Here is a 15548-nt window from a genome sequence, read left to right on the forward strand (position 1 = left end):
GATGTAGGGACTAGCATTCCGGCTGCTATGGTTTTAGTGGAAAACACTGGGAATGAGCAAACCAGGAAGTTACAGAGGGTGAGGTCCCTGGGGAAAGCAGAAAGGGGTGTGGACAGGATGATGTAATTGGTGGTGGAATCCTGTTACAGCTTGCAGAAACTACAACGTTTGATGATGCGCTGCTATCAAAGGGTGTAAGGTGAAAGGTGAGGATCATGGGAGATCTATCTCTGTGCTGTCTGAGTGGAGGGGGTAGGAAATAAGTGTAGAGGTGCAGGGAATGGAGGAAATGTGAGTGATGCCTCCAACAACCACAATGGGCGGGAGACCATGTTTTCTGAAGAACATTTCAGATGTCCTGTAGCAGAAAGCCTTATCTTGAGAATGGATGCAGCAGAGATGGAGAAACTAGAAGAAAGGACGTCCTTACGAGAGACAGGTTGATGCAGGGACGGTTATTTTCTGGCATGTTTATGTTTGTGTTTTTGATGATTACACAGGTGTCGGGGATTATGGGGAGAAGGCGGGAGAATGGGGTTAGGAGGGAAAGGTCGATCAGTCATGATTGATTGACGGTTTAGACTTGATGGGCCGAATGGCCAAATTTACTCCTATCACATTACCTTATGATTATAACTTGGGAAATTTACTCAAATGTATCTCTTCGCATTTCTTCCTCACAGATGATTTTTCAAACCTTTCAGAGCAGCTAATAAAAACCTGTGAAATAAATGAAGAAACTGAAAAAGAGAAACTTGGAGATGAGACAAAGGAGATTGTGCAGAAAAAACCACGAAGAAAGGACACCCCCGTGCAGTATATCTCCCCTCTTATTCCAGGTACCATGACATTTATGTAATTGCCATTCAATCTAATGGGTTATTGGTTGAGTCCAATGGTGTTACCTCACGTTAATTGAGAGTACTGAAATTCTCACAAAGGCTGCAGGTTTGCTGATGGAAACTTTCCACAAGTAGACACTTATAGGAGTCGGGATGTAATGGTCCAATAATATAGGCCTCTTGTGAGAGCTCATCTAAAATATTCTGTAGGTCTGGTCTCTCTACCTAAGGAAGGATATACTTCCAATAGGCAGAGAACATGTGAAGATTATTTGGGTACGTTGTATAAGGATAAATTAACCAAACTAGACGTTATCGCTGGAGTTTAGAGTTTAGAGGAAAGAGGCAAGATCTCACAGAAATGTACAGCATTTAACAGAATTTGACGGGATAAATGTAGAGCAGATTGTTCTCATTAGTGGAGTCACAATCTTAAAAATAAAAGAGTTGTCCATTCAGAATAGAGTTGAGGAGACAGTTCTTCATTCTGACTATTGTGAATCTTTGGAATTATAGAAACATTGAAACATAGAACATAGGTGCAGGAGTAGGCCATTCGGCCCGAGCCTGCACTGCCATTCAATATGATCATGGCTGATCATCCAACTCGGTATCCCGTACCTGCCTTCTCTCCATACCCCCTGATCCCTTTAGCCACAAGGGCCACATCTAACTCCCTCTTAAATATAGCCAATGAACTGGTCTCAACTACCTTCTGTGACAGAGAGTTCCAGAGATTCACCACTCTCTGTGTGAAAAATGTTTTTCTCATCTCGGTCCTAAAGGATTTCCCCTCTATCCTTATGCTGTGACCCCTTGTTCTGGACTTCCCCAACATCGGGAACAATCTTCTTGCATCTAGCCTGTCCAACCTAGAAGGTTGTGGGGATGAATTGCTGAGTAAAAGCATCAGTAGATGTTTAGGTATAAAGATCTGAAATTGTGTCGGGTCAGAGCTGGAAAATGGTGCTGAGATAGGTTAGAATTATCTTATCAAATGACATAGTGGACAGAGGGGCCAAATGGTCAACTTATTTTTCTTTTTGTTTTACTTTCCTTCAAATAATTTGATACTATCATTGTCAAAAATTATTTGATCCCTCGCTTGAACAGACTCAGTGACTGAGCTTCCTAAGGCCTCTTGGTAGAGAATTTCAAAGATTCCTACCATTTCGAGAGCATTGGTCTAGCATGTTTATTCACCCTCCATCTGACAAGGCAAATTTCAGGAATCAATCTGGTGAACCTTTCTTAGGTTGGGAGATAATATCATAATGGTTAGTTCAGTTTTGGAGTAGTTTAGTTTAGTTTATTATTGTCATGTGTACCGAGTTCCAGTGAAAAGCTTTTTTGTTGCGTGTTGAAAGGACTATACATGGTTACAATCAAGCCATCCACAGTGTTCATATACAGGATAAAGGATATAATGTTAGTACAAGATAAAGTCCAGTAATTTCCAATTTAGAATAGTTCCAAGGTCTCCAATGCGGTATATGTGAGGTCAGGATCGCTCTCAAGTTGGTGAGAGGACAGTTCAGTTGCCTGAAAACAGCTGGGAAGAACCTGGAGTAATGAGTTTTCAAACTTCTGTACCTCTTGCCTGATGGGAGAGGGAAGATGAGGGAGTCCCAGAGGTGAGACTGGTCCTTGATTATGCTGGTGGCTGCCAAAGCAGCGTGAAGTTTAGATGGCGATAATGGAACGGAAGTTGGTTTGAATGATGGACTGGACTGCGTCCACAACTCTCTGCAATTTCTCGTGGTCTTGGATGGTTCCGTTCCCAAACCATCCCGATTGATGGGAGAGGGTAGATGGGGTCTTACCAACCCTATATAATTTCAGTAAAATATCCATTTGTATTAAAAACTTAAGCAATTAAGGTCACCATATAATTTACCTTCCCAATTACTTGATCTGACTAATAATAATAATAATGGATGGGATTTATATAGCGCCTTTCTAATACTCAAGGCGCTTTTGACTCTATGGTGCTTTCAGTGATTCATGTACCAATGGAATCCCGATTCTCCTAAACAACATCTGAAGCAGTCACCAACAACATCTGAAGCACTCTGCTTTTTTATTTGTTTGATCAAAGTGTATGGCTTCAAATTTTACAACATCTATTTATTTTATTTTTTATTTATTTAACCTTTATTTAACCAGGAGAAGTCTCATTGAGATTAAAAATCTCTTTTACAAGAGAGTCCTGGCCAAGACAGGCAGCAGCATAGTTCCACAGTTACAGACAATAATTTAAAAACAACAGAGAACATATAAATAGAGTCACAGTCAGAACATCACCAAACAAAGCATGTACAGACAGAAGAGCCCGCTTCAACATCATTAAGAAGGGATTTAAATCTGTTTATAGAAACCAGCTCCTTAAGTTTCAGTTCATTCTGCAGCTGGTTCCATGCGAAGGGAGCAGCATAACTAAATGCCCTTTTCCCCAGTTCTGTACGGACTTTAGGTACAGTTAGTAAGAACAAATCCTCAGAGCGGAGCTGATAAGTTCCTGTGCTTTTTCGAATTACATACTTCTGCAGGTATGAAGGAAGAACACGGAGGATAGTCTTATAAATAAGGATATGCCAATGATGGAGTCTGCGGGTGGACAGGGCAAACCATCCAACTTGAGCATACAAAGTGCAGTGCATCTACAATATCCTTCAGAATACAAGTAACCTGATATCCCGATTCTCCTTAACAACACCTAAATCACTGTGGTGAGACTGGTCCTTGATTTTGCTGGTGGCCTTGCCAAGGCAGCATGAAGTGCAGATGGAATCCTGCTGATGAAAAGGTTAAGTTAGCAGACTAACAATTCAGAAGCCTGAATTGAATTCCCATCATGCAAAATTTAAATTGATAATAATCTGGTAAAGGTAAGAAATAAACACCAACAATGAAAACAATGAAAAGCTATTGGATTTTCATAAATAATCTCTCATAGTCATTCATTTATTTGGGGAAGAATTTTCCAATCAATAACCAATCTAGCCTACATGTGAATCTGATATCACCTCAATGGTTGATTCTTAACTGCCCTCCTAAGTGGCCACTTGTAATCGCATTGCTACATTTAGATAATCTGAGGTTGGAGATTTATGGAGAGAGAATAGCAAATGTGACAGCTATTAACAGAGGATACCAGACTAAGTGGGACCCGTTGGGTCCCAGCATCACACGGGAGGGCTGGTCACCCAACGCAATATTCCACCTCTCCACCAATTCCAATATTGCTGGACAGTGGGGGGGGGGGGCTTTCTTTTGCGCTAGTTCATACTATTTGTTATTTGTTGATCACACACACCCTCCACCACACACACACACTCACACAGACTCATTCACACACACACACACACACACACACACACACACACACACACACACACACACACACACACACACACACACACACACACACACACACACACACAATCATCACACACACACACCCTCCTCACACACACACACACACACACACACACACACACACACATACACACACACACACACACACACACACACACACAGGCTCATTCACACACACACACACACCAGACTCATTCACACACACACAGCCACACACACAGACTCATTCACACACACACACACAGACTCATTCACACACACACAGACTCATTCACACACACACAGACACACACACAGACTCAATCACACACACACACACACACACACATACGCAGACTCATTCTCACACACACACACACACACACACACACACACACACACACACACACACACACAGACACTCATTAACTCACACACACTCACCCAATACTAAAATGCCAAGTAACTTCAGAACGTGTTGAATATACAGTGTGTAAAACGAATGTTTAAAGCCTCCTGTAGAGGCTGTTGAAGCAAAAACATGCTTTAAATAACATCCAACAAACACACTCACCATAGACAGAGAAGTCAGCTCTCTTGAATCATTCAACGGCGCCTGCACTCGGCGCCATCTTGACGTCACCCTCTCGCTTCTTGCCACAAACTGGAAATGACGCACTCAGCACCAGCATGCCGCTAACCGAAATGACGTCATTGGCGCCATCTTGCAACTAAGCGAAAATCACAGAATGAGCGCCAATTTTGAAATTAAACACAGTCCTGATCTAATAAAATGTTTATTCACGATTTATCCATCCAAAAACTGTTGCAAGCAAGCCTTTTAAAAGCCAAGCCAAGTGGACAAAAACACTTTGCAAGCCAACAAAACACATTTGCTGAAAGCCCTTTAAAAAGCCAACCTAATTGGGCAAACACTTTGCAAACAACAAACACATTTGCTGAAAACCATGGAGTAGACGTGCGTTCAATGTTATTCGCAGCACAGAGAGCCGTGACCCTCTCGCTTCCTCCGTCTGACAGAGACTGAGTGAGCCAAGACACTTCCGGGTTTTATAGTCCCTCCCCCCTGCCGCCAGCGGAGGCAGCAGAGAGAATGGTGTAATTTTTTTAAACATTAATATCTCTCTGATTTTTCATCGATGGGAAAAATCTTCCAGTCCAGTCCGGCGGAGGGGGGCTCTGAGCGAGGTGGCCAAAAATGACGGCCGTAAATGGCAGCGTTCTCTCAGAAATCACATCGCAGTGAGTCAAAAGCGGTCAAGATCTTACTTTTAGTAATATAGATATGATTCCATTGTGACTTATCAATACAGAATTCTGGTCATAAGAATTTCTACCAATAAACATAATCCAACCTTGATATTTATTAACAGTAAGCAAATCCCAGCTGGAATCTTCATATATAGTGGACAAGCTGCTGGCTTGGCAAACACACAATAACAATTGTGAGATTCAGTCACGATGGATAAATGCCAGCTGCATGAATTATTAACAATGGACAAACCTTCGTGTGAGAATGATTAACATTGTAAAATTTATCAACAAATTATCCTTGCCGTGAGAATTATTAACAATCGCGAATCCCAATCGTAACATTATTAACATAGATAAATCAATGGCATAAGGTTAACAGCAAACCAACTGAAGACTTAAAGTATATTAGTCATGAATAAATCAGTGCGTGAGATTTATCAATGATGAGGAATTCTTAGGTGATGGATTTATTAACAGTATGCAAACTCCAGTTATGACATTTATTCACAGGGAACAAAATCAATCTTTGAGATTTATCCACAGTGAACAAATTGAATGCATATAGAATGTTGAATAGCACAGCACAGCAAAGGAACAGGCCCTTTGCCCCATAATGTAAGTGCCTACCATGAACCCAAATTAAACTAATATCACCTGCCTGCACATGTTCCTCCATTCCTTGAATTTTCATGTGCCTGGCCAAATTACTCCCTAAATCTCATTATCATTTCTGCATCCTCCCACTGTGGAAACTGCAGTATGACAAAGGTTAGCATAGCTCTACAGCACAAGGACCTTTGACTATCCTTTGACATGCAGCACAAGGTCCGAGATAGGCATCCCTTGATGTAGAGCACAAGGTTCTTGATAGACATCCTTTGATATACAGCTAAATATAACTGTACAGCACAAGGTCCTTGAGAGTGATCTTTGCTAAGATTAAACAGCTGAAGTTCCCACAGCACATTGCCATGACCACCCTTAGGCCAGACATCCTCCTGGTATCAGAGGCGACCAAAAACATCATCTTGTTGGAACTGACAGTGCTGTGGGAGGACTGTCTGGAGGAGGCCCATGAGAGGAAGATGACCAAGTACGAAGAGCTGGTCATAGACTGCCGTAAGCAGGGGTGGAAGGCAAGGTGTATGCCCATTGAGGTTGGCTGCAGAGGTTTTGCAGGGCAATTTCTCTACAAAGCCTTGAGTGCGCTGGGCATCAACAGAATGGAGAGGAGAAGAGTCATCAAGACCACCACAGAGGCAGCGGAGAAAGCCTCGAGATTGCTCCGGATCAGGAGAGGAGGTCCATGGGGAGGAGTGAATGCCACCTGAACACAAGTCGTGGTTTGATCAACCACAGCTGGGTCGCCTGGGTGAGGGTGCCTGATGTTGAAACACCCGAAACACCCAATGACCCCAGGTTACCAAACTGATGTATTTTTTTTATCAATGTAAATGGATGACTGAATAGCATTCCGTTTTCATTATATATTGTGCTTCTATATATAGTGTCCTTATAAGAATGTATTGTGATCGGTGGTAAGGAACTGTTTGTCTTCTACATCAATGATTTGGAGAGAACAAACAGGGCAAGTTTAGCAAGTTTGATACAAAAGTGTGTGGTTTCGCAGATAGAGAAGATGAAAGATTGCAGCAGGATCGATGGCCAGGTGGGCTGAGGAATGGTTAATGGAATTTAATACAGAGAAATGTGAGATGTTGTATTTTGGGATGTCTAACAAGTGCAGGACATACTCAGTGAATGATATGCCTCTAGGGAGTGTTGTAGAGCGGAGGGATCGAGGAGTACAAGTGCATGGTTCCTTGAAGGTCGAGTCGTAGGTAGATAAAGTGGTCAAAAAAGCTTTTGGCACATTGGCCTTCATCAGTCAGAGTATTGAGTATAGAAGTTGGGAGGTCATGTTGTAGTTGTATAAGACATTGGTGAGACCGCATTTAGAATATTGTGTTCAGTCTGGCCACCATGTTAAAGGAAAGATATTGTCAAGCTTGAAAGGGTTCAGAAAAGATTTATGAGGATGTTGCCAGGACTAGAGGGTGTGAGCTATAGGGAGAGGTTGAGTAGGTTGGGTCTCTATTCCATGGAGCGTAGGAGGATGAGGGGAGATCTTATAGAGGTATATAAGATCATGAGAGGAATAAATCGGGTAGATGCACAGAACCTTTTGCCCAGAGTAGGGGAATCGAGGACCAGAGGCGATATGTTCAAGGTGAAGGGGAAAATATTTAATAGGAATCTGAGGGGTAACTTTTTTCACACAAAAGGTGGTGGGTGTATGGAACAAGCTGCCAGAGGATGTAGTTGAGGCTGGAACTATCCCAAAGTTTAAGAAACAGACAGGTACATGGATAAGACAAGTTTGGAGGGATATGGACCAAAGTTGAGACTAGTGTAGCTGGAACAATTGGGTGGTGTGGGCATGTTGGGCCGAAGGGCCTGTTTCCACATTGTAGCATTCTATGACTCTAAAAGAAAAAGAATGAAAGAGTATGCAAGATTTTAATTGATCAAAATAAATATAAAAGTAGACACTTCGAGCACAAGTTTAGAGTAGTTCAGTAACTGGGACTGTGCTGCCCTCCTTGTGCAAAAGTAAATAAAGTGTGTCTGGTAAACAAATGCAAGATGTTCAGGTGTTCAGAGTTCAGTTGATCGGTGCCGACACCACCAACCTATGACCTCCAGCCACTCATAACTCTCTGTTTAAATAAAATACTTGCTGCACATATCTTCATTAAACTTTTCCCTTCTTACCTTAAAACCTTTAGTATTTGACATTTTCATCCTGGGAGAAGACTCTGATTATCTACCCAGTATATACCTCTCATAGGTTCATATATAGACACTCCCCAACTTATGTAAGGGTTAAGTTCCGTAAACCTTTACGCTAATCAGATTTTACGCTAGTCATATTCATTTTAAAATTAAATAGACAAAAGAACTGCAGATGCTGGTTAATACACAAAAGGAACACAAAATGTTGGAACAAATGGGTCAGGCAGCATCTCTGGTGAACATGGATAGATGACTGTTTCAGTCTGTTGAGTTACTCCAGCACTTTGTGTAATTTCACCTTCGAACTAGGTACTGATGGCGCTGGTCTGCACTAGCAATTCCTTCTTCACCAGCTGTTGCACCATCCAGTTGATGGGGCTGTTGTTGTGATTCACTTTGTAGCCCCTCCTGACAACACTTTCTTCAGGCCACCACCACTGACAGGATGCGCCTGGTCACTGTCGTGCTCTCTTCCCTCTCCATTTGCCTCCGCTCTCACCTCAGAAACCAATGTGATGATCTATGTGTGGAGCCTCTGGAGATGGGCTAGAATATTCTCCTCTGCAGAGAAAGAGACAAAGACCAGAGAACTTTGGAATGCTAATGTTGATGTCTTGAGGATAGTCCATATATTAGTTGTGGTGGTGTTGAATGCCCTAAGACTGGGGTTCCCAACCTTTCTCATCCCATTGACCCCTGGCAACTTTAATAGCACATAACAATGTAATTTACTTATTTATGAACAACTAATGATGAACAGATCAAACCAGAACCAAACACAGTCAATGAGAAAAAATATGTACAAATCCAGAATCAACAAATTTACCCCCTGGGTAGGCACAATTTACCCCCTGGGGTAAATTTACCCCAGGTTGGGAACCCTTGCCCGAAGACATATGAACGTAGATATATATCGCTGGCCTGATCAGATATATTCAAGGATACTATGGGAAGCTAGAGAAAAATTGCTGGAGTTCTGACAGAGAGAGGAATGATCATTAGACATGGGTGAGTTGAGGAAGATTGGAGGGTGGCTAATTACCTTATTTAAGAAGGTCTGCAAAGAAAAAACTGGGAACTATAGACAAGAAAGATTGACATATGGGAAGAAAACTAGTGGATGGAATTCAGAGGGAGAAGATATACATGCATTTGGAAAGACAGAGGTTGATTAGGGGTAGCCAGTAAGGTTTTTTGTGTGGGAGTTCATATCTCACGAATTTGATTGAGTTTGTTGAAGATATAACCAAGAAGGCTACTGGGGAGACGTTAAACTAGAATGGTTGGGGCTAGGGACTCAAATAGAGAAAGCTAGTAGACAGAATGTAAGGCAGGAAGCAGAAAAGGGAAGCACTCGGACACGAGGAGAATGGAAAAAAAGGAAATAAACAGAGAATAAGAGGCGGGGGGTTTCTTAAATGTGCATATTTTAATGCTAGGAGCATTGTAAGAAAGGTGGATGAGCTTAGAGTCTGGATTGACACCTGGAAGTATGATGTTGTGGCGATCACTGAAACATGGTTGCAGGAGGGTTGTGATTGGAAACTAAATATTCCAGGATTTCGTTGCTTCAGGTGCGATAGAATTGGAGGGGCAAGAGGTGGAGGTGTTGCTTTGCTAGTCAGGGAAGATATTACAGTAGTGCTTTGGCAGGATAGATTGGAGGGCTCATCTAGGGAGGCTATTTGGGTGGAACTGAGAAGTGGGAAAGGTGTAGCAACACTTATAGGAATGTATTATAGACCGCCAAATGGGGATCGAGAATTGGAAGAGCAAATATGTAAGGAGATAGCAGATATTAGTAGTAAGCACAAAGTAGTGATTGTGGGAGATTTCAACTTTCCACACATAGACTGGGAAACACATTCGGTAAATGGGCTGGATGGTTTGGAGTTTGTAAAATGTGTGCAGGATAGTTTTTTGCAGCAATACATACAGGTACCTACTAGAGGAGGGGCAGTGTTGGACCTCCTGTTAGGAAATGAGACGGGACAGGTGGCGGAGGTATGCGTTGGGGAGCACTTCGGGTCCAGTGATCACAATACCATTAGTTTCAATATAATTATGGAGAGGGTCAGAACTGGACCTAGGGTTGAGATTTTTGATTGGAGAAAGGCTAACTTTGATGAGATGCGAAATGATTTAAAAGGAGTGAAATGGGACATTTTGTTTTATGGGAAGGATGTAGAAGAGAAATGGAGGACATTTAAAGGGGAAATTTTAAGAGTACAGAATCTTTATGTTCCTGTTCGGTTGAAAGGAAACAGTAAAAATTGGAAAGAGCCCTGGTTTTCAAGGGAAATTGGACATCTTGTTCGGAAAAAGAGGGAGATCTACAATAATTATAGGCAGCATGGAGTAAATGAGGTGCTTGAGGAGTATGAGGAATGTAAAAAGAATCTTAAGAAAGAAATTAGAAAAGCTAAAAGAAGACATGAGATTGCTTTGGCAAGTAAGGTGAAAGTAAATCCAAAGGGTTTCTACAGCTATATTAATAGTAAAAGGATAACGAGGGATAAAATTGGTCCATTGGAGAGACAGAGTGGACAGCTATCTGCAGAGCCAAAAGAGATGGGGGAGATATTGAACAATTTCTTTTCTTCGGTATTCACCAAGGAGAAGGATATTGAATTATGTGAGGTAAGGGAAATTAGTAGAGTAGCTATGGATACTATGAGTTTCAAAGTAAAAGAAGTACTGACACTTTTGAAAAATATAAAAGTGGATAAGTCTCCAGGTCCTGACAGGATATTCCCTAGGACATTGAGGGAAGTTAGTGTAGAAATAGCCGTGGCTATGACAGAACTATTTCAAATGTCATTAGAAATGGGAATAGTCCCCGAGGATTGGCGTACTGCGCATGTTGTTCCATTGTTTAAAAAGGGTTCTAAGAGTAAACCTAGCAATTATAGGCCTGTTAGCTTGACTTCAGTGGTGGGCAAATTAATGGAAAAGATACTTAGAGATAATATATATAAGCATCTGGATAAACAGAGTCTGATTAGGAACAGTCAGCATGGATTTGTGCCTGGAAGGTCATGTTTGACTAATCTTCTTGAATTTTTTGAAGAGGTTACTAGGGAAATTGACGAGGGTAAAGCAGTGGATGTTGTCTATATGGACTTTAGTAAGGCCTTTGACAAGGTTCCTCATGGGAGGTTGGTTAAGAAGATTCAACTGTTGGGTATAAATGCAGTAGTGGCAAGATGGATTCAACAGTGGCTGAATGGGAGAAGCCAGAGGGTAATGGTGGATGGTTGTTTGTCGGGTTGGAGGCAGGTGACTAGTGGGGTGCCTCAGGGATCGGTGTTGGGTCCTTTGTTGTTTGTCATGTACATCAATGATCTGGACGAAGGTGTGGTAAATTGCATTAGTAAGTATGCAGATGATACCAAGATAGGGGGTGTTGTGGATAATGAAGAGGATTTCCAAAGTCTACAGAGTGATTTAGGCCATTTGGAAGAATGGGCTGAAAGATGGCAGATGGAGTTTAATGCTGATAAATGTGAGGTGCTACACCTTGGCAGGACAAATCAAAATAGGACGTACATGGTAAATGGTAGGGAATTGAAGAATACAATTGAACAGAGGGATCTGGGAATAACCGTGCATAGTTCCTTGAAGGTGGAATCTCATATAGATAGGGTGGTAAACATAGAAACATAGAAACATAGAAATTAGGTGCAAGAGTAGGCCATTCGGCCCTTCGAGCCTGCACCGCCATTCAATATGATCATGGCTGATCATCCAACTCAGTATCCCGTACTTGCCTTCTCTCCATACCCTCTGATCCCCTTAGCCACAAGGGCCACATCTAACTCCCTCTTAAATATAGCCAATGAACTGGCCTCGACTACCCTCTGTGGCAGAGAGTTCCAGAGATTCACCACTCTCTGTGTGAAAAAAGTTCTTCTCATCTCGGTTTTAAAGGATTTCCCCCTTATCCTTAAGCTGTGACCCCTTGTCCTGGACTTCCCCAACATCGGGAGCAATCTTCCTGCATCTAGCCTGTCCAACCCCTTAAGAATTTTGTAAGTTTCTATAAGATCCCCTCTCAATCTCCTAAATTCTAGAGATTATAAACCAAGTCTATCCAGTCTTTCTTAATAAGACAGTCCTGACATCCCAGGAATCAGTCTGGTGAACCTTCTCTGCACTCCCTCTATGGCAATAATGTCCCTCCTCAGATTTGGAAACCAAAACTGTACGCAATACTCCAGGTGTGGTCTCACCAAGACCCTGTACAACTGCAGTAGAACCTCCCTGCTCCTATACTCAAATCCTTTTGCTATGAAAGCTAACATACCATTCGCTTTCTTCACTGCTTGCTGCACCTGCATGCCTACTTTCAATGACTGGTGTACCATGACACCCAGGTCTCGCTGCATCTCCCCTTTTCCTAGTCGGCCACCATTTAGATAATAGTCTGCTTTCCTGTTTTTGCCACCAAAATGGATAACCTCACATTTATCCACATTATACTGCATCTGCCAAACATTTTGCCCACTCACCCAGCCTATCCAAGTCACCTTGCAGTCTCCTAGCATCCTCCTCACAGCTAACACTGCCCCCCAGCTTAGTGTCATCCGCAAACTTGGAGATAATGCCTTCAATTCCCTCATCCAGATCATTAATATATATTGTAAATAGCTGGGGTCCCAGCACTGAGCCTTGCGGTACCCCACTAGTCACTGCCTGCCATTGTGAAAAGGACCCGTTTACCCCTACTCTTTGCTTCCTGTTTGCCAGTCAGTTCTCTATCCACATCAATACTGAACCCCCAATGCCGTGTGCTTTAAGTTTGTATACTAATCTCTTATCTGGGACCTTGTCGAAAGCCTTCTGGAAGTCCAGATACACCACATCCACTGGTTCTCCCCTATCCACGCTATTAGTTACATCCTCGAAAAATTCTATAAGATTCGTCAGACATGATTTACCTTTTGTAAATCCATGCTGACTTTGTCCAATGATTTCACCACTTTCCAAATGTGCTGCTATCCCATCTTTAATAACTGACTCTAGCAGTTTCCCCACTACCGATGTTAGACTAACTGGTCTGTAATTCCCCGTTTTCTCTCTCCCTCCCTTCTTAAAAAGTGGGGTTACGTTTGCTACCCGCCAATCCTCAGGAACTACTCCAGAATCTAAAGAGTTTTGAAAGATTATTACTAATGCATCCACTATTACTGGAGCTACTTCCTTAAGTACTCTGGGATGCAGCCTATCTGGCCCTGGGGATTTATCGGCCTTTAATCCATTCAATTTACCCAACACCACTTCCCGGCTAACCTGGATTTCACTCAATTCCTCCAACTCCTTTGACCCGCGGTCCCCTGCTATTTCCGGCAGATTATTTATGTCTTCCTTAGTGAAGACGGAACCAAAGTAGTTATTCAATTGGTCCGCCATATCCTTGTTCCCCATGATCAACTCACCCGTTTCTGACTGCAAGGGACCTACATTTGTTTTAACTAATCTCTTTCTTTTCACATATCTATAAAAACTTTTGCAGTCAGTTTTTATGTTCCCTGCCAGTTTTCTTTCATAATCATAAAGAAAGCTTTTGGTATGCTAGCCTTTATAAATCAGAGCATTGAGTATAGAAGCTGGGATGTAATGTTAAAATTGTACAAGGCATTGGTGAGACCAAATCTGGAGTATGGTGTACAATTTTGGTCGCCCAATTATAGGAAGGATGTCAACAAAATAGAGATAGTACAGAGGAGATTTACTAGAATGTTGCCTGGGTTTCAACAACTAAGTTACAGAGAAAGGTTGAATAAGTTAGATCTTTATTCTCTGGAGCGCAGAAGGTTAAGGGGGGACTTGATAGAGGTCTTTAAAATGATGAGAGGGATAGACAGAGTTGATGTGGACCAGCTTTTCCCTTTGAGCATAGGGAAGATTCAAACAAGAGGACATGACTTCAGAATTAAGGGACAGAAGTTTAGGGGTAACATGAGGGGGAACTTCTTTACTCAGAGAGTGGTAGCGGTGTGGAATGAGCTTCCAGTGGAAGTGGTGGAGGCAGGTTCGTTGGTATCATTTAAAAATAAATTGGATAGGCATATGGATGAGAAGGGAATGGAGGGTTATGGTATGAGTGCAGGCAGGTGGGACTAAGGGTAAAAAGTTGTTCGGCACGGACTTGTAGGGCCGATATGGCCTGTTTCCGTGCTGTAATTGTTATATGGTTATATGGTTATATGGTTGATGAGGGCAGGGCTACAGATGTGGTCTATATGGATTTCAGCAAAGCCTTTGGCAGCATTCCGCATGGTAGGTTGATCTGGAAGATTAATGTGCATCGGATCCAGGGAAAGCCAGCTTACTGGATGGAATATTGCCTTCAAGATAGGAAGCAGAAGGTGGTGATGCAAGGTAGCTTTTTGGTCCGGAGGCCTCAAAAATTGGTGCTGGGCACATTGCTGTTTGTTATCTGTATCAACGATTTTGATAAATGAGGCTACACTTTGATCACCCTGCTGTAGGAAAGATGCCATTAAGCTGGAAGGGAGTGAAAACATTTTACAAGGATGTTGCCAGGGATCGAGGGTCTGAGCTATAGGGAGAGGTTGGGCAGGCTAGGACTTTATTCCTTGCAGCACAGGAAGCTGATGGGTCAACTTATGGATGTGTATAAAATCATTAGGGGAATAGGTAGGGTCAATGCACAGTCTTTTCCCTGGGATAGAGAATCAAGAACTAGGAGGTGTAGGTTTAAGGTGGAAGGGCAAAGGAACCAGAGAGGCAACTGTTTCGCACAGAAAGTGGTGGGTATATGGAATAAGCTGCCAGAAGGAGTCGTTGATGAAGCTACAGTAACAACATTGAAAATAAATTTGGACAGACGCATGGACAGGAGGGATATGGAACAAACACGGGCAAATGGGAGGAGCTCAAACATGCACTTTGGTCACATGGATGAGGTGGGCTGAAGGGCCTCTTTCTATTTTGTATTTGCTCCATATCTAAGATGTGATTTATTAATAGTCAACAAGTCCGATAAGGTTTGACATTTATTAATAAATTCCAGGAATTAGATTTATTAATCTGCAACAAATCATATATGTCAAAGTTATTTACAAAGAACAGATTAAAACTGTGAGATTGTCACAGTCAACCAATAAAAGGTTTAAAAATCACTGCATTTGATGAAATAAAAGGTATGAAATTCATTAACAGTAAACAAGTTACAAATGTGAGTTTTATAAACAATGATCAAATCCTAGGTCTGAGATTTACTAACAATGAACATTTGAATCTGTCAGGTTT

General features: G+C 42.1%; 1 protein-coding gene across 5 annotated transcripts in view; it reads left to right on the forward strand.

The window, feature by feature from the left end:
* The window catches only part of ppp1r17 (protein phosphatase 1 regulatory subunit 17), a 527342-nt gene that overhangs the window by 34676 nt on the left and 477118 nt on the right, over positions 1-15548 (forward strand). For all 5 annotated transcript variants that reach the window (XM_033020267.1, XM_033020264.1, XM_033020268.1 and 2 more), the window contains exon 3: positions 684-839. In XM_033020267.1, coding sequence (XP_032876158.1) covers positions 684-839 — 156 coding nt within the window. The remainder of the gene's footprint in view (positions 1-683; positions 840-15548) is intronic.

This window comes from Amblyraja radiata, chromosome 4 (genome assembly GCF_010909765.2).
Source record: "Amblyraja radiata isolate CabotCenter1 chromosome 4, sAmbRad1.1.pri, whole genome shotgun sequence".
NCBI lineage: Eukaryota > Metazoa > Chordata > Chondrichthyes > Rajiformes > Rajidae > Amblyraja > Amblyraja radiata.